The sequence below is a fragment of the Lepisosteus platostomus genome, chromosome 25, assembly GCF_059453375.1.
Source record: "Lepisosteus platostomus isolate fLepPlt1 chromosome 25, fLepPlt1.hap1, whole genome shotgun sequence".
Taxonomy (NCBI): domain Eukaryota; kingdom Metazoa; phylum Chordata; class Actinopteri; order Semionotiformes; family Lepisosteidae; genus Lepisosteus; species Lepisosteus platostomus.
The window spans coordinates 8,493,168-8,520,567 of record NC_142635.1 but is presented as its reverse complement, the minus strand read 5'-3'; the positions used below and the strand labels follow the sequence as shown (position 1 = coordinate 8,520,567).

The window sequence follows — 27,400 nt, the reverse complement described above, 5'->3', positions numbered from 1 at the left end:
GACAGTCTCAGGCAGTAAGAAAAAGGTTGAGAAGAGACTAAGTAATTTTAATGGCTGCTAAACATTTACAGGTATTTTGGTGTTTGACCAACTAGAAAAATACAATCAACAGCTTGTTAGCTCAGGACACATCTCCTGCTATTCAAACCTCAGCAGGTAAGTTTTTTTTTTTCCTGGTTTTCCTCCTTCATGTTCCAAGTGATATTTCTCTCATGCTTGTGCCTGACTGGAGGTTCACACACGCATTAACTGCACCCATACAGCCCCTCTGCTCGGTGGACACGCCGGTGTCTGCTCAGACTCCGCGGGTGGCTGAAGTTCTTCCCGCAGTCGACACACTGGTACTGGCCGTGCCCGGAGTGACCCCCCTCCCTGGCGCGGGGACCCGCATCCAGGCCCCTGCCGCACACGGCGCAGTCGTACATGGCGTCGAGCTTGTGCAGCAGCTGGTGGAGCTGGAGGGTCTCCAAACGGCTGAAGCTCTTCCCGCACACTTTGCAGTCATTAGAGGCCCCGCCGTCACCCATGGGTCTGTGCTTCGTGCCCTCTGTGGCGTCCGCAGTGTCGCTGGCCTTTGCACCCAAGAGCTGGGCCTTCAGTAGCTCGAAAGCAGAGGTTCCACTACAGTTTTCTGTGTTGTTCTCAGCAACAGCTGGCCTCCAGCTCTGTGCACAGGGGGATGGATGTTTTTGCTCTGACACTGTTGGAGAAGAAAGTCAAGAACATGAAGTCTTAGGCCACTGAATCTGCTAAAGTGAAAGATACTGTACACTCAATCGGATAGTTAATCTAGGCAGGTTTAACCATTTAAAAAAAAAAAAGCTTATAGCATATTCTTAAAAGGCTCTCGAATTTCATACAAATACCTCATTTCTAAGATGTCAAGCCGGATCCAGTGTTTTGCATTACAAAAGAAGGCTGTCAGAGTCTCGGAACACAGCTGTGTCCGGGACTGGGCTCGCTTACACAGGGAGCCGGAGGTCAAGGCTGAGTCCTGCGCGTCGCCCCCTGGTGGGCGAGGAGCTCCGGGCTTCGCCGCGCTGCCTGGGGGCAGGCCGGATGTGCCCCCCGCGTCCTCCCCTCCCAGGAAGGCTTCTTCCGCTACCTCCTCTTTAATGGGGGCCCCCAAGTAGGGGTCTTCAATGATGCGCACGGAGCCCAGCTCCGTGACGTCGCTCGCCACACGGCCCGCCGCGCGTCTGCAGCTCCCTGCGGGAGGGACCGCGATTCCCGGGGTCCCCCGTCCCCGTCCCCAGGCCTCCCCGCAGGGCCCCGCCGGGTCGAGAGCGAGCCATTTCGCGTTCTCCGCTTCCGAACCTGGGTAAAACGCAAATACGCAAAAAGTGGCTTCGGCCTAATCATTACAAGAAAAATACATTCCAATAAATAATTGCTTACATATAGTGCTTGGCCACTCTACTCACAGCGCTTTACAGGTAATGGGGATCCCCTCCACCCCCCACCAGTGTGCAGCCCCACCTGGATGCTGCGACGGCAGTCATAGGGCGCCAGAACGCTCCCCACACACCAGCTCTCAGTGGGGAGGAGAGCAGAGTGATGAAGCCAGTTCAGAGATGGGGGTTATTAGGAGGCCATGGTTGGTAAGAGCCAATGGGAAATTTGGCCAGGACACTGGGTTAACACCCCTACTCTTTTCGAGAAACACCCTGGGATTTTTAATGACCACAGAGAGTCAGGACCTCGGGTTCACGTCTCATCTGAAGGACGGTGCCATTTTTTTTTACAGTATAAAGTCCCCATTACTATACTGGGGCATTAGGACCCACACAGACCGCAGGGTGAGCACCCCCTGCTGGCCCCACTAACACATATTTGCACAATACTGTGTGAAACCAACAGAGCTAGAGCTATAAACACAAACTGGACGTGCCTTCAGACGCTTCAGAGGAATCTGCCTCCCCAGGAATAGCGTCTTCCAGCTCATCTTCTTCCAGAGAGATTTCTGTGCTGGTTCCCAGTTCGGTGCTGCTGTTCAGGTCACAGGCCAGTTCCATCTGCTCCTCCTTGACCGTGTTCACATCTTCCAATTCAACCCCTTGAGGTGCAGATCCCCGCACCTGCCTCTCTTTGTGTAAGTCAAAGCTCTCTGCTTGTTCTGCCATATTAACCCTAGTATTTGAAAAGGCGTTCATATATTACTCAACACCAGATGCAGCCAATTAAGTAAAACACATGTAGTTTAATCATACCTGTATATGCACTGTCACAGAATATCAGTACTATGCTGGTAAACTGGTAAAATTAATCAGTGATGACAGACAATAAACTATTGGATGAGACCCCCAGTTTATTTTCTCCATTTTTTTTTCACTTACAGTACGTGTTCATATATTGCATTTTATGTTTTCAGTACAAAACGAAGTGCTCAGTACTGTCCAACTGAGATTTCAAAACGGTTATCTTTTAAAGGCATACTACTGATACTGACTGTTACAACATCCCTGGCCTCAGTTCCGTTTGCTAAATTGATGCACATCCCACTTAATGTGTTATGGGTGAAAAAAGTGTACAAATCCGTTTCATAGCCGATCAAAACCATCGGTCATTTTATTCGACAAAGGCCGAATTTCACATTTAAAAAAATGAAAACAAGGTTTCCATGAAAATGTTCCAAATATGCCAATGCTGATAATATTAATTAACTATGATATTAAGCGACGTTCGTCCCAGATGCTAGTGAATGCAAACTGACTTCCTGCAGGGAACTTGTGCGCATCAGTTCACGCGTTTCGCAAATACATAGACAAAAGCAGCTGGCTGCATTCAGTCTGCAACGTCGCATGCATGCACTGCCGGAAAGGCAAACCACTGCAGATCGCATGTGGAGAGACTGCTTTTAGAAAACTGGACTCCTGTGCAATTGCGTTTCTTCCTCCAGTATCAGGCACTGCCTGACCCCGCACGGAACAATTTCGAGAAAACGCTGTACTGCCTCGGTAGTTTCCGGTAGAAAAGTAAGGTCAGAGCAGACAGGTTTTGAGAATAAACCGTTCAGACGTACTTACTGTACACTTACTCGTGTTAAAGCAAAGGATGAAACGGCCCTTCTCACGCGTGTGCAGTACTTCTGCAAGGTGTTCAGCTGAGTGCTTCACTAAACGTAGTGGACTCCATGCATGAAGATAATGCGCCGCAGACTCTTTAACAACCCAGCAAGTACCGGACTGTACACTTGCACGGCTTCAAAAACACGTTTGCACGCCAAGTCCCGCCCTTGATGATGAATGACAATTCACCCCACTAACCGAGACCCTGGACGACTTATTTAAAAAAAACTTGGAACCATAGACATCACCGTAATTAGAGCGCCCAGTTATTTTGCTGTGTTTACTGTATAGACACCATCTTGTCAAGGTATACTGTAGGTGCATTTCTTTAAACGCCAAAGTATAACATTTATTCAGGACATTTCTCATCTGTCTGGAGATCCCATTAGTCTTGTCGTACTTTCTTGTTGCTTCCGAAAAGATCTGAAAATAGTGGTAAAACCAATTTTCTTGGTTAGGGGATGGAAGGGTACAGTTCTGTACCTTGGCTTACAAGACGGGGTTAATTGGTATTATAATATTCCTCTTAAACTTTTATATAATGTAAGTTGTGCTGGTAAAGTGAATACAGTATAGCCACTGTAATAAGGATAGATTGTATAAAAACATTTAGTTCTGGGCTAGAAAAACTCAGCAAATACAGTATTAACTCCTCCAATCTCACGCCTACATTCCCTACACACACACACCTTCCCTGGTATTTATGATTGATCATTTTTTTAAATATTTTATTTCAACAAGATGTGACATACAGTACTGTCCTTGCTTGTTATAGGTGTTGTCTACTGTAATTCTCACAATCCTAAAAATACACATAATATAAAGTCAGGTTTTGGTAGTTTCAAATGTGTCAGTGTCACAAGTGAAATACATGCTGCAGCACGTCAGGTCCGTGCTAGGTTTGAGGGTCTGGAAGTGCACACTAGTCCCTAAGGTTAAAAATTACTTTTTTGGACTTGTATCCCCTATGAGTTAAAAACTAGAACTCGCCAATTAGCCCCAGTAACCTGGTAAAATAAAGGTATTAAAAAAGCAGATTTTGTCTGGCAAGTGTGCAAAAATTGAGGCACAGATTCATGATTAATTACTGAATCATTTTCAAGGCAAAGCTAAATGTTTGTGATGTACCCCAAAGGGAAGTATGGAAATAATTGATCAAGAAAATAAGAAAGGTTTCCTCCAGGTGCTCCGGTTTCTTCCCACAGTCCAAAAACATCTGGAAGAACTGGCCCCGGTGTGAGTGTGTGCCTGCTAGTGTCTGTGTACCCTGCAATGGACTGGCGTCCTGCCCAGGGTGTACCCTGCCTTGCGTCCATTGCCTACAGGTTTCAAAAGCATCTTTCACTTAGACCTGGAAAACATGATTTCATTTTTTATCCACTTTGTTGGTTCCATTAAGCAGTGAACCAAATTATATTCATTCATTTCTGAAGATGACATCAGGACTCAAGGGGGTCATGAGTTCAGCTCGATTAAGTCAGCATGCGCTGTGAAAAAGTGATGGTTTTCTTACTAGCGACTTAAAGAAATCCTGACATATATCTGTCTTTCACTCCAGCGTGTTCAAGGGGAAGGTTGACTAAATCCATGATTGATAAGTTCAAATGGTGTATCTGTACTGTCTGGCAGGCCGGTCTAGTTCAGTAACAAAAACTTGTCACTAGAGGCTGCCAAAGGACCTTTTAAAGCATTGTAGAGACTTTCATCTGGTGTGTGTTAATTATGATGATGAAAGTGAGGAGATAATTAGAACTGTAAGTACAGTATATAATAAGAACATGCAGGGGGGGTGTTGGGGGGAGTACTATGTGTATAAGTAACAATAGCCACTAAGTGCATCTTCATTAAAGCATTTTACGAAACACTTCAAATAATGAGAAGAGAATCCCCTTTGGTGTTTTATGTATGCAGATCCCCAGAGCCAGAAGCCACAATACATCGCTGTCTTATTGAAGGACTCCTCCATAAATTGCCCAAATCGCTCTATCTGTGATTTGAGCAGGGCCAAATATATATGAATGAGTTGCTACCTGCTCTATTGACAGCCTCCAACATTGTGCGATGTCTTTTTGTTTCACTTGCGTTTTAGGTCTACCAGTTTTGTGAGCTTGTGGAGCTTTCCAATATACTGTGTTGTTTCTTGTTCCATGTGCGTAGTACAACCTTGGAAGTTACATCTGATTACTTTGCGTTCAAACAACATATATATATCATAGACAATTAACTAAATATTTTATGTTTTCTTTCATGCAGCAGCATCCAACAGATATGGGGTACAATTCTAGAGGGATCTGTTATGTGCTCAAGGATATGGTACAGTCTTTACCACCAGTAACTTTCCCTATTTTGTGTTTGTGCAGTACCACAAAGGAGCTCATCAGGTTGGAACTACATTACCAGAAGGGCTATTGGATAATTAGTGGTGACTACCAGGACGTAAATTGAACACAGGTGTTGTCAGTGAAGGCCTGTGCTCAGTGTATATGAAGGTGAGGTGAACAGGAGTGAAGGGTCTGTGATTAAATACCTGAACAAGGGAGGGCTTGACAGGCTGAAGAGTATAGCAATAAAGAATTAGAGATAATCTACTATTTTGTGGGGGACTTTTTAGTTCTCAACTGTTTTCAAGCTGTAACTGTGTCACGTTATTGGACATTTTTACACATTTTGATCATAATAAAACGTAGAACCTTCACTTGGCACTAACAGTAGAGCTGCATACTTTTCCACACACTAGAGGACTTGGCCAGAACCACAGGGTGTCACGAGTGGTAGAAGATGCAGGTACTGGTTTAACATGTGTGTAACTTGGAAGTGGACTGAGTCCTAAAAATGGATCATTTATTATTTGAACAGGCTTTTGAACAGACTGCAGAGCCAGGAAGATAGCCTTCAGCGCAGTGGCTGAGACTGCTGGCCGTTTCAGAGTAGAGAAACTCAGAAGGTCTGCTGTGGCCTTGATTTAGCGCAGGTTGGTGACAATATAAGACTGAGGGCAGAGATCCTGGCCTGCTTGGGGGGGGGGGGCTTACCACCACTATGTTTGATGTGTGCCCCTCAGCCATGCACCTATGTCCCAGATGTTCGATCTCTCCTACCTGGCAAGAACATGGCTGCAGCCTGAACTCCATACAGCAAACCGGACTGTAGAACTTGTCTTGGACCACAACCTGCAGTCTTCCCTTGTCTTTGAGAAAATGGGTCAGTCATGGAGACTCTGAAAACATGGAGCAGTCGGTCTCCCTGGTGTCTGGGTACATTTCTACAGGAGAGCTGATGAAAAGTGAGGATCAAGAGCTGTCTGGCCTGAAGAGCAGAACCCCCAGGGACATGTGGTACGGCTGTGTGCGCAGATGGAAGACCGGAGGAACAACCACAGACTCAGAGACCTAAAGACCTTGGGGAGCTCTGGAGATAAGAAAAGGGTTCTTTAAAAGTCACGTGAGTTACAAAAACAAGCCTGAAAAACGAGGTTTTAGATGCCATGGGTTGGGTTGTAAAGGTAATTATTGTCCTCAGGCTAGGGAACTCGTGAATTCCCACATGGGGTTAGGGCCAAAAACTTGATTTCAGTTTGCGCAATGTGGGAGCCAAGTAATAAGAATTTGCATTATTGCATAATTAGACATGGGTAATATGATGACTTTAGTGTCTAGACCTGGTAGAGTAGAATTAAAAACCATGCTGGGACTGTGACCTGCCAAATAGGTGTGATGTCGTTCCTTCTGGAACCAGAAATATTGGGCTGGCATTTTCCTGACTCACTGAAATTGTGAGAAAATAAGAATGACACGAGCAGATCTCTATCCCAGCTGCTAAGACCCTAGAAGAGAGTCTGAGAGTGATATTTTCATTCAGTGACTTAGATCTGTTTACTCAGGACAATAAGAGATAAACAGCTAGAAGGAAGGGAGTTTCTCAGGAGTGCAAAAATATTAGTTTAGTAAATCCAGTGCTGTGAGATGAGTGAGAAGTGTGGTGCTAGCTCCGGTATTCTAGATATTTTTCCAGGTTTACTGTATATCTGAGACTTGGGCAGAACCGAGAAAGATTCTGGTACAGCCACTATAAATGGTGATTTAAAAATTAAAGGACAACACAACTAAACTTTGACATACCCCCATGGTGAAACAGGGAATGATCTGTTTTCTTTAATGGAAAAGATAGGTATTTCAGGAGGTTGCACAATAACTAATACCCCAGCCATATACTGTAGAGCCTTTTTGTCTTTGTTGTACACTAAGCTCATCAGAAGGGGCTGGAGATACATTTCCCTGTGGTCCAGACTCTGGTTGTAGTGATCAGCACCCCAATCAGTTACAGTATTCTTGATGTGAGAATTTCTTCAAAGCCTCCTAAATGGCCCTGCAGCACAGAGTAATAGCACAGATTGCTGTCACCCCCCTTTTCCTGGATTTTAAACGCTGGCCACTGGGTCTTTGTGAAGTACTTTGGGAAAATACTGGTTAAATAACGACATTCAAAGACAGCATTTTAAGTGATTTATTTCATTAAGGAAAAATAGGACTTACAAACGCCTGTTATAACCATTTCAGTAACATTGAAATTCAATTCAGGAATGCAGCACAAAACAGAAAATAAATCAAAACATATATAAGACTTGCTCAAGCCCCCTTTTAGGAGGAAGGTTTATTTGGTAATGGTCCCGAGACAAAAAGGAAACACCTGTTTAAGAGCACTTAAAAAAACTTAAGTTTGATTATTGTAACTTTAACTTCCTCATTTACCTTTTGTTTTCACAAAATGTGGCCACAATACTAATGGAAACACCACAATACCAATAATATCCAAACATTTTTTGACAGTTCAGTTTGACTTGGTCGTCTTTATCTGTAGGCCGATTCAAAGGCAGCTCGATTTTAAACGTAAAAAAAAAAACAAGAAACAAGAGCAGCAAGAAGTACAAACCTGCAGTGAAACTGCATTTTCAGACAAAAGTATGCATCTGTACATTCTCATTCTGGGATACAGAAAGCATTTTAGGAAGAGATGTAATCTTGTATTTTGTCAAGTACGGATCTGCCAAGGGAGAGCACTTCCTGCTCCTTTTCTGGAGGGAACTGCCCATTAGGAATATTGGGAGCTGTGTGGTAGGTGGGATATTGTGTTTTCTTGTTATCCACATCAAACCCGGTCAGTCTGTACACCAAATCTGAAAGCTCACGGAGACTTTCACTAAACAATGAAACGTTCTGAGCCATACTAGATATGGTTTGGCCCTTGGAGTATCTTCCATCTCTTTTGTATTGTGCAGCTATCAGAGCCTTTTCCACTGCTTGGTGTACTTTAAAAAAGACCCACTCTGTATTTGATTGGCCAGCGTCTCTGTCCGCGGAAGAAAGATCATGTTCTGCTTGCTTCAGCCACCTCCTAGCTTCGGTTGGGTTGGGCTGGTACCTGCTGTGAAAACTGAAGAAGTCATACTCATGTGACGGATATCTGAAATTGAAATTGGTTTTTCCCTTTTTGTGTTTCGATGCTTCTGCATCCCAGCTATACCAGTCATAGCTGTGATATGTGCTCCCAGTGCTTTTCTGGGAGGACTTACGATTTGCTTTCAGCTGCTGAATATACTTGCAGACTTCTGTGGCAATCTCCAAGTCTTCCGGGTTCTTGTCAGGGTGCCATTTTAAGTAAAGGCGACGGATGGCTTTTTCTCGTTCCTGTTTAGGAAGCTTGGCTATCTTTTCAAAACACTCATCAATTTCTTTTTTGATATCTTCGATTGACTGTGAAAACTTTCCACCGTGGATATTGCCCATTTCATCTGCTTGGGTTAGTAGCATGAGTTCCTTGCAATTGTTTCTGGTGCCTTTGGTCCTCTTAAACTGATAAATATCATTTTTAGAGACTTTGATGACCTTTTTATCACCTATTTCTATCATGTACCACTCAACTGTCCCATCACTTTCCTCTCGAATGCCTAAGTTTTGAACAATCACTGCATATCGGTATACTCCATCAGAATCCAAGTATCCAACAAAATCTTCCATTTCAAAGGTGCTGAGGAAGTCCATTTCAAGAAAGTTCAGAAAATCATCTGGAATGACCTCTCCTGGACTAGGCAGATTAAATGTGTCAGTTTCACTCCTGGAAATGTGTATGTCATTTTCCATTAAAACGTTGGGAATATCTTCTGCATCTTCGCAGCAAAGCATCTCAATGAGTATTGGTATTGTTTTATCATTCAGCAGCTCATGAAGCATGACGTTGATTTCTTGAGCAAGGGCCTTTGGTACCTTCAGTATCCTCCTACCCTGGCAGTTATTTTGGTGCTCCACAAAAATATCACACTGATCCTTGTGTTTAGAGATGTAGACTTCCTTTTTCTTTGTACTCCTTTCCAGGAGGGTGGAATTGTAAAACAGACCTGTTACGAGTTTCTCACAGCAAGTGATTTGAATTTCAGAGAAGAGCTCTTTCAGACCATTCCTGGAAATGGCTTGAGGGAGATCACCTTTATACTGCCATTTCAAAGCAGATATCACTCCTTCGCTGAAATTTGTTGATTTCAGCAGATTTTCTAGATGCTGTCTAAATTCACATTGCTCACCAAACTGACAAAGTTTCAATGCTGATCTTGCAAGGGCTTCCTCGGTTGTCTCGGAAAGCATTTTAGGACGCATTTCTTCTGGGAGTAGCTTGAGACATTTTCTGATCCGATAAATATCCCATTGAAGGTGACACTCCTTGAGTTTGATTATAATTTTGAACTTTTCCTTCCAGTATGACACATCACTGCTGGATGTAAAATTCACACAGTCATTATAGTACAGGCTGCCTGACTCGTGTAATTTGCCATCCATAGCTGGAAGGTAGAGACCTTCTGTAGACTGGAAGTGGTGATCTTTTTCTAAACCTTTGAAAAAGTGCTGAACTGCCCTTTTTGAGGCTTTTATTTGGCGTGGCTGCAAACTGTTCATCATCTTTGAGTCCTCAAAGATTTCTCTCAGCACCCTGGCAAAATGTGATGTTGTAGCCTGAACAGAAACACCCATCTTCTGGAAAAGGTCCTTATAAGGAGCGAGCAGTGGTGAGACTGGGTAGAGATATGGCCTAAAATCATTTTCATTTACTAGTGAAATAACCACTTTGTTTGGCTTCACCAGACGCCTGTTGTTTTCTACCAGAATAATTGGAATGTCTGAAAGAGACCGAGGATCAAATCTGCATTTTTGGAGAAACTGATAAGCTGTTTCTATCACTTTAGCTCTGGTTTGAATAAGTTCTTCTGTTTTGCATTCTGAACCAGCAAGATTCCTAAGATTTTGGAAGACTAAGTCCTGTGGAGGTACGTACAAGGCTCCCGTGTTCTTCAGTATCGCAGACGTTTGCTGGAAAGGCAGTATAGGCATGGCTGTCCAGACCAGCTCTACATCATCATCTTTCTGTGTAACAAACGATCCTTTCAGGGCAATGAGTTGATTATTTCTGACATATGGCGCATGCAAATCACACAGATCCCTTTTTACTTCAAGTGAGTAGACAAACTTGATCGTGGAGAGCTTTTCGCAAAAGTCTGCAGTGATTAAATCTTCCTGAAAAAGAAAAATAGTCTTGAGTACAGCATCTACTTTAGGCTTTAGCTCCTTCACTTGAGCTCCTGTCTTAGCATCGCGTTCAATCAAAGTCGCAAAGTGGAGGATATCATCCTGGGATGGAGTCTGCCGCATTCCAAGATCTCCAAGCAACTGTTGAAGTAAATATCCAGGCTGTAAATTCTTAAAAAACTCTTGAGGAATAAATTTCTCATTCAAGTTCATGGTTTTGAAAAGATGGACATTCTTATCATAGAAGAAAGAAGCTTCTCGAAGATTGCCATGCACATCTCTGATGAACTTCACAGGCTTGAGAGCTGTAATGATCTTGGATTTATTTTTGTCGTATTCTATAGGATAATGATGGATAATGCACAACAACAAGTTTATAGAGCTTAGTTTCTGAGATTCAGATAGCTCCTCTATTTTTTGGAGAATTACCACACTAAAAAACTGCAGGTCTGTTAGAACTTTTATGTCTGAATTTTCAGACAGTTTGTTGTTAAATGAAGTATTCTTTAGAAATATGACCTCACTGTCAATCTCATACAAATCTGGGAAATGTGTCACAGAGTTCAAAATGTAGACCTTTTTGAACTTATCAATGCTCTTGTGTGAACCCTGCATAGTTTGAAAAACTGGCAGTGATTTTAACCTTGTCATGTACATTTGGCTGTCAGTGGTATTCTGTAGTCCATTAAGTAGAAAATCAAGCAGATTGTCGTGCTCGAGTGCGGATAATTCAGTCCACTGTAAGCCTTTGCTTTCACTGAGTTTTTTCAATGTTGTCGAAGAGTCAGTGGTGTTTAACACATTTGGCCTAATAACATGAAACATTATGTCATGTGGTAAAATCATACTGTCGAATTTTGCAAAACCAAGTTTGATCAGTAGTTTCCCAATATCTTCATCACGCACCACATTTTCCAGGGCATTAAGAGACACCAAAATGTTACATTTTTCCTTCGTATTCAACACAGGCAAAATAGCAAGATCACCAAAGAGAGATTTCAGTTCCATAAACATTTCTTCTTTTTTGGCTGCATCTGTAGAATAGGAACAGGGGAACATGACACCAAAAAACTTCCAAAGCAAGTGTATCCATTTTTCATCCTCTTGCTTTAAAACTGGCCAGGTTTTGCAGTCATCGTTAGAAACGGAGTGTATCAATCTTGCCTTAATATAGTTTACAGAATCTTGAACAGTGAATTTTTTCAGAAATCCAGCTTTTTCTAGTGCCGACATTTCAAAATGGTTACTAATGTTTGCAAATAAATGGTCCATGCCTGGGAACAAATTGTGATACAATGAAAGATATTTAGGTTCTGCGAGCAGGAACCGTCTCAGAGTGTCATCTTGTGTTAACAAAAGTGGCAGTCCCTCTAGGTGTTTCACATTCTCTTCAGTAATATCCCTAAGGCAGTACTCTAGAAGAGTACATATTTGCCTTTGGTTTTTGAATGGAGATGTGTTTAAGGGAAGAGCAAGTCTGTCTTGCTGATTCAGCAGAGGATGAGCCATAAGAAACTTCCTCACAGACTGTGGATTCAGTTCTGTGACCCTTGAACCTGCTTTTACAAACTCATTCCATATTGCAGTGAGCTCATCACTTTGTAACACAAACTTCATCTTCATTTGTTTCAATACATCTATCAGATCTGAGCTGTATTTTTCAGTCATGAAGTGTGGTTCATCGGTTGTTTCATTCCCAACACTAGACCAGTCAATCGAGATATACTTCTCTCCATAAAGGCCTGCTACTCTTTCTTCCTGTCTAAATATGGGAATGACTTTGTATTTCTTTGCATGAATTGACCGATAGACTCTAGCCACAACTTCATACCAGTCTTTTTGTATCCTGTCAAAATCCTTGGGGAAGATGCAAAACAATGGCTTGAGCTGCTCCTCACAATGCTTCTCATTTCTGAATGTCAGAGGGCGTTCCTTGTCATTAAATAAATGGTTGGCTATGTACAATAGCAGATCGCTGTATAAAGGCGCAAGGAGATTTAGTTTTATGCTTTCATTCCATTCTGTCTTTACATTCTGTCCATCTTCTTTCCAAAGATCCCTCCTGCTACTATTGACAGCAAAGCTCCCATTCACATGCACAGGGAGTCCAGTTTCAACCGGTAGAGGGAGAGAGCAGAACAGTACCCCCTTTGTGAGGGAATTTGCAGATGCAGCAATAGCTCCATGAGGTATTAATTTTTGACGCAGTTTTTCACAGATGTGCTGCGCGGAAGCTTTAATCTCTTTCTCCTCAAATCCCACTTGTTTTGCTAGTATCCACTTTGTCGGACACTTGCCAGTGCAATGAATTTCCACTTCCATAAAAACCTGGAAGGGGTTTATATCAGTCACTTCAGTCTGAAGGTCGGCAATCTCTTGCACTTTATTCAGAAAATCTATCCTCTTTTTCAAATTGTCTTCTGACATTTTCACTTCCACAGAAAAAACTGGTTGCAGCTGTTGTGTAGTGCTGTCAAGGGTCTGAAAGGTAATTTTTGTTATGTTGTTTAAAAACAGCATTAGCCCATCCGGGTCTTCCTCCAAGGTCTTAATCAGACATCTCATGTCTTCTTCAGTTACAGCCTCTTTTTTTATGTCTGAATTCCTTGCCATTTCCTCAGTTCGTAGCGGAATCCGAAACATGGTACCCTTCTCAAGCTCATAAAAAGAGGGGAGGTAAGCGTTGTACACGTCCGGAAATGTGCTTTTGAAGGACTTATTAATGGCAAATTCTCCTCCTGGATCTCTCTCTGTAGCCATCTTCAAGTAGGAGATGTGAGGATCAAAGACGCACAAACGACTATCTCCAGAAATAAAAGATGGGCAATCAGTTAGATGATAGACAGAATTGAATCCCAAGCCGAATTTCCCAGTTTTCTCCACATTTTTGGCCTTTCCTCCTTCCCCCAGTTCCTGGATTCCTTTCACATCATCTTCTGTAAACTTTTTATTGTTGTAGACACAAAGAGAAGGCCCTTGCACTTCAGCCCACTCGTCTCCAAAGATCTTCTCCAGAGGGTGCTGCCTTTGGTCCCAAATGAAATGAATTTCAGTTGCCTTTGCATCATCGGCATTCTGGATTAATTCTTTTAATATGTCTTTGTTTGATGGGTATTCCTTGATAATGTTCTGAAGTCTCTTGGTTAGCTTTTCATGTGCCCCAAATGACTTTACCCAGCGTGAAAGCTGACACACCCTTAAGCCAGTCAGTGCTTTGTGTTTTGTGGTGGGAATGCCAAGGTTAACAGCGATCTCACGGGGTATACGACTGTGACAAAGAACTATATCCTCATCCAGCTTGAGCCAGGCTGAGTCATTGAACTGAAGCTTGTCGGATGATTGTAGGACATTTTTTTGGTCAGGTAGCATGAGGCTCTGGACATCATAGGAATCAAAATCCAACTCTTCGACAAGCCCTCCAAGGCCTGTATTGATAACTCTCAGACAGAGTTCAAAATCATGCTTCTGAAGAGCACTTTTGCCGTACTTCTGTGACAGCCTCTGAAGTATACTGGAGTAGTCCGAGAAGTGGAAATTCTCCTTTATACCAACAGTGCTCCAGAGCTCATCAAATTCCTTGTATTCAATAGGGAGCTTGTAAAGATATGGTGTGGCATCAAATGGGATGAGGTGTGCTACCTCATTTGTCTTCACAAATTTTCCATCAATGTAAATAAAAGGAAATGTCAGATTTGCTGCAAGAATTTTCTTGGTATTGTTTGTTTGTGATTTAAGAGACTCACAAAGGTAACTATAACATTTTTTAGCAATCTGCTCAGTTTCAGTCTTCTGAATCCTGTCCTGAAATAAGAAAGTCTTTTTGAGTTGTGACAAAACCTTCTCAGTTGGTGGCTTTTTATTCAACCCCAAAACATTGGAGGCCTCTGAAGACAGTTTGAAATCCGAATCAAGCTGATTTTTTGCAAATATTGGTTCAGTCATATTGACAAGCCATTTGTGTTTTGTTTTGTACACCATTTTGGCTGGCATGAGGCACACATTTTCTTCAACAATGTTTTCTGGAGAGTAGGGAGGAACTGCAGGAAGGAAGGCAATATTCTGAATTTTCTCTTGGTCCGCATTATTAATTTTTAAATTGCTGAGGAAAGTTAAGATGCTCTGTATCCTCTTGCACGCTTTACCCTTATCCTGGTGCCACAAATATTGAATAGTTTCTGCCCTCTGTATTAGCTCAGATACAGAGATTTGGTCCTTGACCATCCCAAGAGCTTCTAGTCTTGCCAGTCTGTCTGGGTGAAGAAAATCCTTCTGTGAGCCAGTAGGGATTCTACCTTCTTCGTTCTCAAACAAGCTAGCAACCTTTCCTTTGGGATGGATGAGGTTACCAATTAATTCCAGTCCTAGAGTTCCACTTTTGCTTGTTGGAATGCAGGCAGTTGTTTTTAGCAAATCATCAATGTCTGGATTTCTCATATCAATTGCATGCAAAACAAAACTGTTCCTTGTTGTCGCATCCATGCGTTCAAGGTTGCCAAATATTACCTCACTATAAAACTGTTTCCAGTTATAGGTACGCTTCTCAATTATGTCAGAGCATCCACTTTCCGCAAATCCTTTCCTCACCCACTCTGGCAAAAGGATGGGCAGAAGCGGCTGCTGCAGTCTGTGGGAGAATTCTGCGGCAGCTCCTTTCCCGATGCTCTTGTGTCTTGCAATTTCAGGATCCAGGAAGCGTGCGTTTTCAATGGAGCACCACTGATCTCCATTACTCAGAAGTCTCAAAGGTCTGCCGCAGAAGCCCTTTGCCACAGCCTGGTAGAATGTTTCTGCAGTGACCCTGAAGGGCTCCAAAACTTTGTCCATGTTGGGCCAGAATGAGAAATAGTCATAGTCCACAAGCTTGTGACCCTGAGACATCTTCTGTAATTGCAGCAATACGGTTATATAAGCTGCTGTAACTGTATCCTGCAGCAGGGCCCTGTTCCATTCTCCTTTCATCCCAGTATTCCAGAGGTTCTTCCTGTTTGAAGTGACACAAAAGAAGCCATTTATGTGAACAGGGAGTCCCGAATGAATAGCCAGAGGAAGAAAACAGAATACTTGACCCACAGTAGCATCCGAGTTGGGTTTCCACTTGTCATTTTCTGGGCTTCTGCTCAGGGGAACAGCAACACTACCAAGAGGAAGGGCAAAGGGCTGCGTCTGTGTGGGATCACACACCATGTTCAAAGCTCTGCCTGTCCCAAAACAGGAATAAACCAGCCAGTACTGTGAAACTTTCACGGCGTTTGGATCGTCCAGCGTGATTTCCTTGACAACAAGTATGTTCACATCTGTAATGCCTCTGCATTTTACTTTGAATTCTTCCAGTCTCCTTAAAGAGGCCTGCTGCAGCTGTCTCATCTGGATGTCTCCAGACACCTCAAAGCCACAGACATTGCTGCTGGTGAGGGTGAGAAGTGCAGAGGTCTCACTGTGGTTCTTTGTGCTTGATGTTGGGGATAGCACTTTTATGCTCACGTTTTGCACCCTCTTTAGAAAAAGAAGCATGTGTTCACAGTTTTCTCTGAAAGTTCTGACTAAAGTCGATATTCTGTCCTCGTCGTAGATTTTTGTGCTTATCTCTGATCTCTGAGCCTCAGCTGCTGTTCTGAACGGCAGTTTAATCAGTGTCCCCTTGTATTGAAAAGGATGATCACTTATGTTGCAGCCAAATATGTCCTGATATGGCTCAAACTGACCGGGAAATCTCGCAAGCAGACGGTTGTGTTTAGAAAGATCAAGTTTGATACCAGGGTTAGACTTGCTTTGAATGTGCTTTTTCAGATGTGTGACATTCGGGTCAAAGATAATGAGAGTTGTTCCACTCAAAATTGAGGGGATGTCAGTGATGTGATATACTGCATTAAACCCCAATCCAAACTTGCCAATCTTTTCAACCTGAGTTTCCTTGGAGGCTGATCCCAATCTTGTTATATTTTCAAAGTCTTCCTCTGTAAATACCTCATTGTTGTATGACCAGAGGGCTGGGCCGTGACAGAAAGACATGCCAGGATCGATGAGATTCTCTGCCAGTTCTTTGTTTTGTCTCATGTCTACCAAAAAACTGCAGACTGTGGCTTTAGCATCCTCGGCATTCTGAATGAGCTCTTTAAAGAGGTCACTTTCCTCGTCGTATTCTTTGAGAATGTTCTTTATTCTGAGGGGTATCGGTTCAGTTTGCCCATACTGTTCTATGCCTATAAATTCCGGCTTCAACACCCTTGTGCTGAGAAACGGGACATTAAAATAGTCAGCTGTGGCGCGAGATACTTCTTTGTGGACCACATAATACTCGCCTTCGTCTTCACAAAGGTCTTCTAATGCTTCAGACGTAATGTCAGGAAACAGGGCTTTGTATAAAGGCTGTAAGCAGAACCCGTTTTCCTTTGTGTGGTTGTGTACTGGAACCAGCAGATTTTTTTCACATCCCAGCTGCCGGAAGTCTTGACGTGACGTTCGCATCCACTCAAGGACTGAAATCGCAAACTTGAGCTCCACAGGGCCTGCACTGACAGTGTGAGAATCGATGTTGTTTTTCAGGTCGGAAAGTAAGTCCACTATTTCCTTTGGGGACAAAGATGATTTGATGCCACACTTCATCAGCAAACTACTGTACTTTTTAGATAGCTCATCGGGAACTTTCTGAATACAGTAGCTCAAATCTAGCTCTTTGGGATAGTCCAGAACAATTTCTTTGGGATTTGAAAATCCACTTCCGTTCCAAATTGGGCAGCCTTGTAAGAGACTTGTGAAGTCGCTGAGATTCTCCTGAACATGAGTGTATATGGCTTTCACTTTGGTCTCAATTACATCAGGGTCTGTCAGCTCAAAGGTTTCAGCGAGTTTTTTTAGGTTTTCAATCACTTTTTCTGCTGGAGGTGGCTTAGTGATTTCCAGATATTGAGATGCCTTTTGGTTAAATTTGTTAGTAAGTGGCATAACTAACTCAACCAGATGTCCCAGTTTTGAATGCTTCAGCTCTTGTGGTTTGTACCATTTGCACGGTTTCTTGCCAGCTGATTTTTCTGCACACACCCAGGGTACGGAGCGGAGGGTTTTCAGCTGACTTCCTGAAAATGTGGAGAGAATGTCTGTCTCGTTGCAAATTTTAACTAGCAATTCAGATTTTCTGAAAGCTTGAGTATTATTTTCTTTCTCCAATTCTTGGGCAACTGCCAAGAATTCTTCCGGCAGGATGCTGTCAAGCGTAGACCGCAAACCTAAAATCCGCAGCGTCTTCAGAATGGATTTCTCAGCAAAAGGCTTTTGAGGGAAAAGGTCTTTGCTAAACAGCTCTTTTAGTATGTCCTCTTCTGGATCAAATAGAGCTGCTGGCTCCACCCAAGTTCCCCCTTTGTTCAAGAATCTCAGGGTTTTGCACTTTTTTTGGAGAACGCTACTTTGGTTATAAAGTAGGCCGTAATTTTTCAAAACCCACTTCATCATTGTTTCGATGTTGTGATATTCCACATAGTGTTTTCTTTCAATGCCTGACACAATCTGCAGGGCCACATCAGCTGAGCTCAGAAGTCTGACTTTGAGGAGCCCAAAAAGTATCTGGTCGTACTCCGCAACACACTTGAGAACCGTCTCCGGCAAGACTAGGTCATCAGGAATCCTAGGAATGGTTTCGTATTTTATTGCGGCAAAAGATTTGGCTTCAACAAAGCCTTGCCCAGAAGATGTGAGGGAGGGCGTTTTCTGAAAAATTGGTAGCTCAGAAATGAACTGTGATTCTTTTTCTGTCAGATGGGTTGCTTTGGAAAGAAAGCACCTGAGCTTGTTTTTTTCTTCAACCGTCAGGCAGTTAAGTTTCTTTTTAACATCCGTTTCACCAATGTGGGACAGGATTTTTAACAAATTGCCTACGGAGGGGTAGAGGACGTAGGAATTCAGGTGCTGATGGACTAAAAAGTCATTGAGCTGTTTGATCACGGTGCCCCCGAGCTTCTCAATGATTTTAACCATTTGCTCTTTCAGAACATAATCATTTAGACTCTGAAAAACTAAGGTTGTGCACCTCGTCAGGCGTACCAGTTTCACAGTGTCCCCAGCATTTGACAGGCGTTCCAGTGGTATAAGTGGCAGGCCTTCAAAGGGCTGGAGGTCTCCACAGTGTTTAGTGATGAAATTCCAGAGCTTTGAAAGCCATTTAGCTGGAGGATGTGAGGGATTTCTCTTGTTCCAGATGACGTGGTCAGACCCAGCAGTCCAGTCCCTTGGAAGGGACTCTCGCATGCATTTTATAACCTCCTTGGCATTCAGATGATAGATGTTGAAGATGTCTGTCATAAAAAAATACGTACGGTGATACGAGGTATTTCAAACACTTGTTACATTACTATAAAACTGACAGAATTAAAACAGGAGTACTCTGCTCTTGCCCTCCTGCACCCGGACGGTTTTCTGTTTTTTATTGCTCTGGGGGATCTTAAATACATTATTTGGAACATTAGTTGGAATCATTATCCTTTCAAGAGGAAGAAAACACTCTATTTGCAGGTGGATGGTGGTCATTGAGAAAGTGTGGAAGGGACAGTTTATTAAAATGTACAGGAAACGCATTTCCAGAACTATGCAAAATATGTTAAAATGAGTATGTGGAGCTTGCTTTTGTGACCTGTATTACTGTATTATTGAAATTAATTAAAGGTGTATTACTGCCAATCAGCACGCATGTAAGTTAGAACGTAGGCTATATTCCCTATTTGGTAGTGGTAGTAGAAAAATCAGGATAATGATCATTTCACTTTTCAACTTAAAGTTAAAAACTGTGTGAGTAAACCTGAGCAAAAGAACGGGAGAGTAGAATTATACTGACCTAGTTTACAGTAAATTGGGTTTTAAAAATGAGCAGCTACACTAAAGGAGTGATTTCCACCTGGCAGTTATTGAAGTACATGAAGTACTTTTCAATCTGTTTTTGTGAGTCTGAAGAGTGTCTAGGGGTGATAAAACTTGACAAACAACACTATTGTTTCTAAGATGAAGGTAGTTTGAATTTTATAGAAAAAAATGGCAGTGCATTACTATAAACTCTTAAGCTTTGCATAGGAGGATGCATTTTGGAAAGCTATTGAAAACCAGCCATGGGTATAAAAATGATCAGAAACAGTGTTTGTTGTTGATGTAATCTGCTTAGTTTTAATTTATGCAATGGTTCCACAAAGGCAGTTCTGAGTTGTGAAATCATGGTGGTCATGCACTAATCATGAAATAAGCAGGAATGACAGGAGATCAAATGTTAATTGTAGGCACATTAAGGGGTGGTCACCATGTTTAGAGCTATTTGCCTTGTTTCTAAAACAGCAGGAGTATGTGCTATGGATCATATTGACAATAACAAATAAATTACTTTAAAAGGATTCACCTTTCAAATTCAAAACCTCACTGGATCACTTTTGAGCAAGTACAGTTTACATTATGGGCCACATTTTCCTTACTTGTGGCCCTTTGGAAGCTTAAAGACTTCTTATCAGAAAAATAGAGACTTAATGTAAAGAAAGAGGAACTTACTTTTTGAAGCCAGCTGACATAACAAATCATTGAGACCTGGTCTCAGGTTTTTAGGAAGAAAGTTCTTATCCAGTCCAGGTAGCAGAGTCCTGTATGAATATGACAAAAACCTTTATTGACCTTCTGACCACAAATAACGTTTTCAAAAGAATGGAAATAAAGATTCTACATGATATAAAGATTTGGAGTTCCAAGATACACCAGGTGGCTATTAAAACAACATTGGAATATTGATGCCTCTTAGTATGTTACGATTTTGAGAATCATTTCTGTAATAACAGCTTCTATAACTTTCCTTAAACTTTTGGTTTTACTGCAAAATAAGTTTTCTTAACATCCTGATCTTATCACAGACAGATGACAGATGGAAACCTGAGGAGATAATGAAATACATTCATACTAGTTTTGAAATAAAACCCATACCAGTTATCAACATCACATTACACAATTGAAAGTTAATCTCCGAATTACCGTGGAAACTCCTTGCTGTCGATGAAAACATTTTCACCTCTACCAGAGGGGAGAAATCTCGTGAAAGATCCGTCATTAAGAGGCAGGAGTTGGAGGCCTTCCAGGCCTTGGTGATAATTTCCCTTCAGAATAAATTCAAGGAGTAAAATCCTTTGTCCACCAGGTATAGGACTTAGATCACAAGATCCTAGAAGTCTGCACAGAAACTCTGGTGTTCCCTGAGTAAGCCGGCCCTGTAAAACAGACTTCAGAGAGTTATAGACATGGTCTGGGACTCTGACTAACGGCTCCCGTTGGGAAAGAAGAAGGTGTTCCACAGCTCCCATTATAATGTGATCTTCGCAGGACAGTGGAAAAACAGCTTCTGTTGGCCTAAGCCTCTCGGTGCTGCTGTTGGCCGAGAAAAGAACTTTGTATTCTGATAACAGTCTGGTAACCATTATCCCTATTTTCTGCCAGCGGTCCTGAGTGACCAAACTGTCCATGTCAGGCCAGAGATTGTAGGTCAACCTTGACTTCATGGGTGTGTTTCCAGTCACTGCCAAGTCAATGGCGCAGAGAATGGTCTGGCAATATGCTGGAGGAAGGAGCTGGTTGACAAGTATTTCATTCCACTGGGCAGCTTCATCATGCTGCTGGTCTTTCTCAAGCCATTTGATTTCACGCCTGTTGTCCGTGAGGCCGAAGCAAGCGTTGACATGGACTGGCAGGCCGGTAGAGTTGGTGTCATTGTCAGGAAGAGGCAGAAAACAGCTCAAGCGGCCCTTAAGTCTTTCAGCAGTGTCGGTCAAAGGGAAAGCAAGCCCAATACAGGGGCGATATTTTAATTTTTCAGCTAGTCTGTCCAGACTGCTGTTCTGTTCATTCCTTGCCGTAAACGAGGAAACAAGCCACACACGTCTGTTTGCCTCTAAATTAAGGTCCTGGCTCGATATGACTTTTAATCCACAGGAAGATTCTGCCTCTGAAAGGAGACTGGGCTCTTCACTTCTTATGCGCACCTGACCCTCTCTGTCATGCGAAGCTTTGACATTGAGGTGGTTTGTAACTTTGCCATCTGGGCTGATGTGCATCAGGGAAATGGAGACTACATTTTTGAGAAAAAGGAGGCTCATCTCTGCATCTCCCTTGAATGACTTGAAGAGATCAAAGACCTTTTCCCGGTCATACAGGGTGTCAGAAATCTGTGAAGCCTCAGTCCTCAGTGGAAACCGGAACAGTGTCCCCTTGAAGGTCTCCCCAAGAAGAAGGGCAGCCCAGGAGGTCTGCTTAGATATTTCTTCCAAGGCCTTCCTCAGTGGTTCAAACTGATCTGGGTAATCACATAGCTGTTTTCTGTCTAGTTCATCTTCCAAAGACCACCATCCTCCTTCCTCTAGATAGACCTCCTGTGGGTCCAGAACGCCAATATTGGTGCCACTGAAGATCCAGGGAAGATCTAAAACAACCACAAATTATACCGTTAGCCTCACATACTGAGGAAAACGAGAAACTGAAATCCTTCGGGGTAACCAGCATGCGTACCAAGGATAAAAAATTAAATAGCATTTTTTAATGACATTGGAAGAAAAGAGACAACTAAAGAACAGATGTGTCAGTAAAAGTGATTCATTGTAGGATAATTTCAGAAGAATCTTCCCCGACTACATACTATGTTAGGTATACTTGCTCAGGTTCATGTTATAGGACACTCAAACTACTGTCGTGGAAGAACGGAATTCAATCTGGTGTTCGATCATACTCTTTACTTTATCTACACGCATTTTAACCATCTTACCTATAATTTTACCTGCACAAAATTCTGTCTCTCCTCTCTCTTTCACACCAAATTGAAAACATTGAAGTTGAGAAATTTTAACTTCTCTGCCAGTCATCGGGAAACACTCCTTTCTAATTTATTACATTTTACCTGTGATGTGATAGATGGAGTGGAACCCAATCCCAAATCTCCCAATCTTATGTGGGTCTTCTTTCTTCACACTTTGGCCAGCGGCTACTATTCCACTCCAGTCTTCCTCAGTGAACACTGCATTGTTATATGCCAGTAGTGCAGGTCCTGTAAGATAAACAGCTTACTTGCATGATTCTTCTGGGTAAGAGCCGGGTTCCGTGTTCCCGGGAAAATATGACACATCCAAATCAGATAATTATCTTTATTAATGTTGAAGCAGAATTACGCTACGTAAGTGTCAGATTGATACATACGTGTGTGTAAGTAAGGGAGGCATTAAAAACACAACAAATGCCATTGATTCTGATACTCATTTGGTGCATTTTAATGCCTTTCAGCGAGCGTGCAGTGTATTTGTTACTGCCTATCATATGCATTTATTAAAAATGAACTTTGTTCCTACCTTGGAAATTGCAAAGTGTGCTGTCCCAAAGATTCTCGCAGGGGTAATCCCTTTCGTCATACACAAAAATGACTTCTGTGGCTTTTGCATCATCTGCATTTTGAATAAGCTCCTATTAAAAAAAAAACATAAATAAAACCAAATGATTCAGCATTTTAATTAGCAAACGCTCTGACAAGGAGACGTATCTTTGCGGTCACAGATATGAGTTTTAGACATACAGTATGTATATGAAGATATATTTTTAAGCATTTCTACTGAGTAAGTAGATGTGATGTTTCATCTTAAACGTGGACAGATTATTGTTTTGCAGGAATTATATAAAATCCCTGTATAATTATTTAAATTTCCCATGAGAAAAATGACATATTTCTTTCCAAATTGTATAAGGGGGAAAACAATTAGAAACATGTAGGCTGTAACCAGAAAAGAGCTTCCAGGTACTGAGAGAATGAGGTGTTTGTGTATAAGAACATAAGGAAGGCTGCAACTAGGAAGATCAGTTGGCCCATCTTGCTCACTTGGTAGTAAAGTACTTACGTAAATCTAAAATATAATCTAGAGGAACTTGCTACAAGCTATGTGGTTTCTTGAGAAGAAATAACAAAGGATGCTGCACTGAGGGGCTTCACAGATACTGTGGTAGGTCATTTGCCAGGCCTTGGGTGAACAAGCTGAGTGACAAAAGTGTTTGCTGCTCCAGAGCGGACTTGGGGAGAGGTGTTGCTTGGTAAAGTAGCAGTCAGTAGGAGTTCTCCTCTTTCCTGGCTCAGAGCAAATCATCTTAATCAACAGAACTAGGCAGTTTGTGTCAAACACACGTCCCTATTACTAAGAAAAGAAGCACCTGTTGTTTCCATCTGAAATGTACTAAATGATATTCTAATTTAAGGAAACCAAGTCATTTCAGCCTGGTATGTAGGACATATGAGAGGTTAACATGTAAAGATACATGAAGACAAGAGAAAACCAAGTAAGAGGCAGTGCCTTTATCAGTGATAAGTGACGGGAGGCAGTTCTTGTCGTGAGGCTTTGGATCAGTGAGCTACTGTGAAGCACCGCAGTGGCACTTTACAGTATACTAACAAATGAACAAGCAAGATGAGTCAACGACCACCTATCCATTCTGGCACCTCTGGCATTAAATCAGTCTTTTGTCTCCCTCCTCACCTTAAGGATCTGTCCCCCATCTGGGTACCTGCGAAGGACATCCTTCAGGTACTCAATAAAAGGAGGGGCTCTTGCCCTGAACGTCCTCTTTCTGTTAAGAAGACAAAGATTTCAGGGAAAAGCCTTCAGCAGAATTCATTTCACCTTTCACGTGACCTAAATAGTCACCTGACATTAGCTGTAACATGTGAAAAGGCCTTGATTCCTACTGTACATTGTTTCTTTTGGTATACAAGGAACTAAACGAGTTGATCCTGTAGGCTGACAAAGCACTGGTGAAATATGAGAGCGGCTCGTGTTTTCTGAAAAATACCTTTGCCTGTTACCTTTTCGGTAGGCGGTGCTTGAATGTTAACTGATTGAGATCAGCCTGCTTGACATGATTTTTGGGATTGTGTGTGGCTTGGCACTAAAGAAAAAAAGACGTTACCCTGTTTGTAAAAAGCTCCATCACTTAAAGATGAGTCATTCTTTGTAAGCCTTCTCTAGCTTCTTGATGCTAGAGGAATATTATATATTATTATACAAAGGGATATTACATATTTTACTTTTTGTGTGTGATTGTGCTTGCAATTTGAACACACACTGAAACCCAGTGCAACACAGGACACATCCCATCATTTCCTTACATACTGGTGACACTTCAGACATGCCTATTGACCTGTCTGGACTGTGGGAGGAACCCGGAGGGCTTGGAGAGGACACATGCAACCGCAGGCAGAACATGCAAACTCCACACAGAAGGCACCCCGGGCTGGAACACAGATTAGGACCCAGCAGGTGGGAAGCAGCAGTACTACCTGCCATGTGACTGAGCTTGTATTCCTGTTAAACTGCACGTTGCCTTGGATAATGTGCCTGGCAGACAACACTACAACCACCAATCATTTCTATTCTTTCATTATATGGACATGAGCTATCTGCAGAGCAGCTGAAGGAACATGGAAAAGGAACAGAAATCAAAGGGTTATTGTGTATGAAGCTCTTTAAGGTTACTGCCTGCTGAATAAGGAGACAGCGCACTGAGCACTGCAGAATTCCTCGAAACCTCTCTGTAAACATCTTATAAAGCAGAGCAAAAGGCAATAATGAAGGCAGTATAGACTGGCAGAATATTTCTTAATACTGGTCATTTTTATGTCCATTGCTTTAGTTACATTTGCACGGTTCACCTACAGTACTTAAGACTCAAGTCCGCTGAATATTTAAAGGCAAGGTAAACCATGCATGGTATTTTAAATACAGTATTTCGGACGGATTTTAATCTTGCGTTTTGCATTGTGTTTTGCAGTACAATATTAACTTCAGAGTAACTCGTAAAACTACTGGACAGTCTAAAAGCAGGCATACGAAATACTTCGAACTGTTACAAGCAACAAGTGAAAATGAGCTCTTGCAGCTTTTCTTTAGTTAAAGACAAAGTCCTCATCTGAGAGACCTTTGCAAACTGTCATTTGAACGGGAATCTGCCGACTCTCTGGACAGTGACGAGATTATCGCCACATTCAGTTCCAAACCCCGACGCCTGCGTCTGGTCTAGAAGACCAAAACCTCACCGCAGAGGTAGGCACGGATTGGTTTTGTGTGTGCGTCCGCCGTGGCGTAGTACCTTCGGCAGCCTAGGTAATTGTTGCTTAACCTGTGTGTGTGTGAGAAAGAGACAGTATGTATACTGTATATAAGGTTCCGCTAATTCTGCTGTTTGATTATACCGCTTGAGGATTGGATTGTAAATTGGAGGGGTGCCCCTGTGCTGGCAGGACGGTCAGTTAGAGCCCGGTCACCCCACTTTTCCAGTCCCACCCAAAAATCAATTCCTACGCTACACCCCTGTACCATATACAATTCTTATTATAATTTATAAGTTAAATCAGACTTACCGAGGCATCGCTGCCGGGAGATCTTGAACAACAGACGTCTCTTTTTAATTAAACTTTTTCGCCAGCAAAGGGAGATCTGGAGCACTCTTAAAGAACAGTCTAAAAAAATTCAGTTAAATGAATCGTTAACAGTAAAAATACTGTGCATCGGTGCTTGATTGTAATGTTAAAGGAACAGTCTTTAATCTGAGTACTAAGATTTTTTATTACAACTTTAAACTAACTTCATTTTCTGTTTCTAATAAAGTATGAGGACTGCATCCCTCATTGTGAATATGACCCGGACATATTCTTCACTCCATCACTTACTATTCGCCGTCACTGCTCTGAAGATGCTGCTTCACATCGTCCTGGGTTGTGCTGTGCAAATCTGAGTTCGGAGTTGTTGATGCATTTGGTTTTTATATCCGAAGACAAATCTACTCCCACGTCACAACAAGGAAATGCCCATCTTCCTTCTTTCGTTTTCGCCGCTGTGTGCTTCTTAAATCAATTAATTATTGCCGTTTTAAGAGTATTTTTATTCATGCTGTACAATACTCCGTCCACTTCAAACCAAACGACCTAATTCTCTATTTTAATTCAGTGTATAAACGTTGCATTTAAATTGCAGCAACCAGCTACAGGAATAACGGGCAGAAGAGCTCGAGAAACGAAACTTAAACGTCAAGAGGAAACGAAACTTTGTTGGCCTCAACCAAAATACAGATATTCAAGTGGGGAATTGCACTTGTTATTGAGCGTCCAAGTTCATCATTCCCCTTCCACCAGCAACGTTTACATTTAAAATACTGTAATAACACCACGTGTGTGACGCTGCTTTGCGAAAAGTTACATTTTATAAAAACGTACAAAATCTCCTTTACCCTCGAATATTCCTCAAGAGCAGGTCTAACTTACAACACTTTTAGGAGGCAGGGGCTGCATATTTGTATGATGTTGGTCTTGTTATTCCTGTTCCCCTTGAAACAATGTAGTCTGTAAAATTTCTGATAACGTCTCATGTTAGGACTCGTGTATACTGTAGGTTTCCTTAATTGACGCACAGCGAACAACCAGGAAGTGAAGTACCGCAGCGGCACTTCACATACAGTACAGGATACAACGTGTACCAGATTCTGGTGTGATCTTTTCTCATTTTTGATGTCACATTTTTACTTAGAAATTCAATATTGCTTCACAAAAGCTACTTTAAAAATAAAACCATGGGGGTGCCGTCAAGGAAAAAAAATACTGATTTGGAAATACATACTTTCGTGGACATACAGGCAATATACTGCACAGTGCAATATTAAAAAACCTTTGTAGAATTACAAAATGATGCCTAACTTATGTAGACCCACATGTACTGTATGTGCTACGCATAC

The 27,400-nt window shown here is 42.2% G+C and overlaps 2 protein-coding genes across 3 annotated transcripts; both read right to left on the bottom strand.

Moving 5' to 3' along the window:
* Positions 1–26: 26 nt before the first annotated feature.
* On the bottom strand, positions 27–3,250 carry LOC148641032 (uncharacterized). The gene is made up of 4 exons (XM_088619947.1): positions 3,038–3,250; positions 1,892–2,130; positions 967–1,317; positions 27–700 (listed from the first exon to the last, which is right to left on the bottom strand). The coding sequence occupies exons 2-4, from the start codon at positions 2,121–2,123 to the stop codon at positions 246–248; spliced, it is 1,038 nt and encodes a 345-aa protein (XP_088476073.1). The 5' UTR covers positions 2,124–2,130; positions 3,038–3,250; the 3' UTR covers positions 27–245.
* A 4,307-nt stretch (positions 3,251–7,557) lies between these two features.
* LOC148641031 (sacsin-like) lies at positions 7,558–27,032 on the bottom strand. 2 transcript variants are annotated; one of them, XM_088619432.1, is made up of 8 exons: positions 26,343–26,877; positions 26,034–26,132; positions 24,154–24,244; positions 22,984–23,095; positions 22,539–22,685; positions 20,630–22,067; positions 20,159–20,247; positions 7,558–18,927 (listed from the first exon to the last, which is right to left on the bottom strand). In XM_088619432.1, exons 2-8 carry the CDS (start codon positions 26,039–26,041, stop codon positions 8,069–8,071), a joined length of 12,744 nt encoding a protein of 4,247 aa, XP_088475558.1. In that variant the 5' UTR covers positions 26,042–26,132; positions 26,343–26,877; the 3' UTR covers positions 7,558–8,068. The 2 variants fall into 2 exon arrangements, with proteins under 2 accessions (XP_088475558.1, XP_088475559.1); XM_088619433.1 differs by lacking the exons at positions 20,630–22,067; positions 22,539–22,685; positions 22,984–23,095; ... (1 more) ...; positions 26,034–26,132; positions 26,343–26,877 and adding an exon at positions 26,900–27,032.
* Positions 27,033–27,400: the final 368 nt, after the last annotated feature.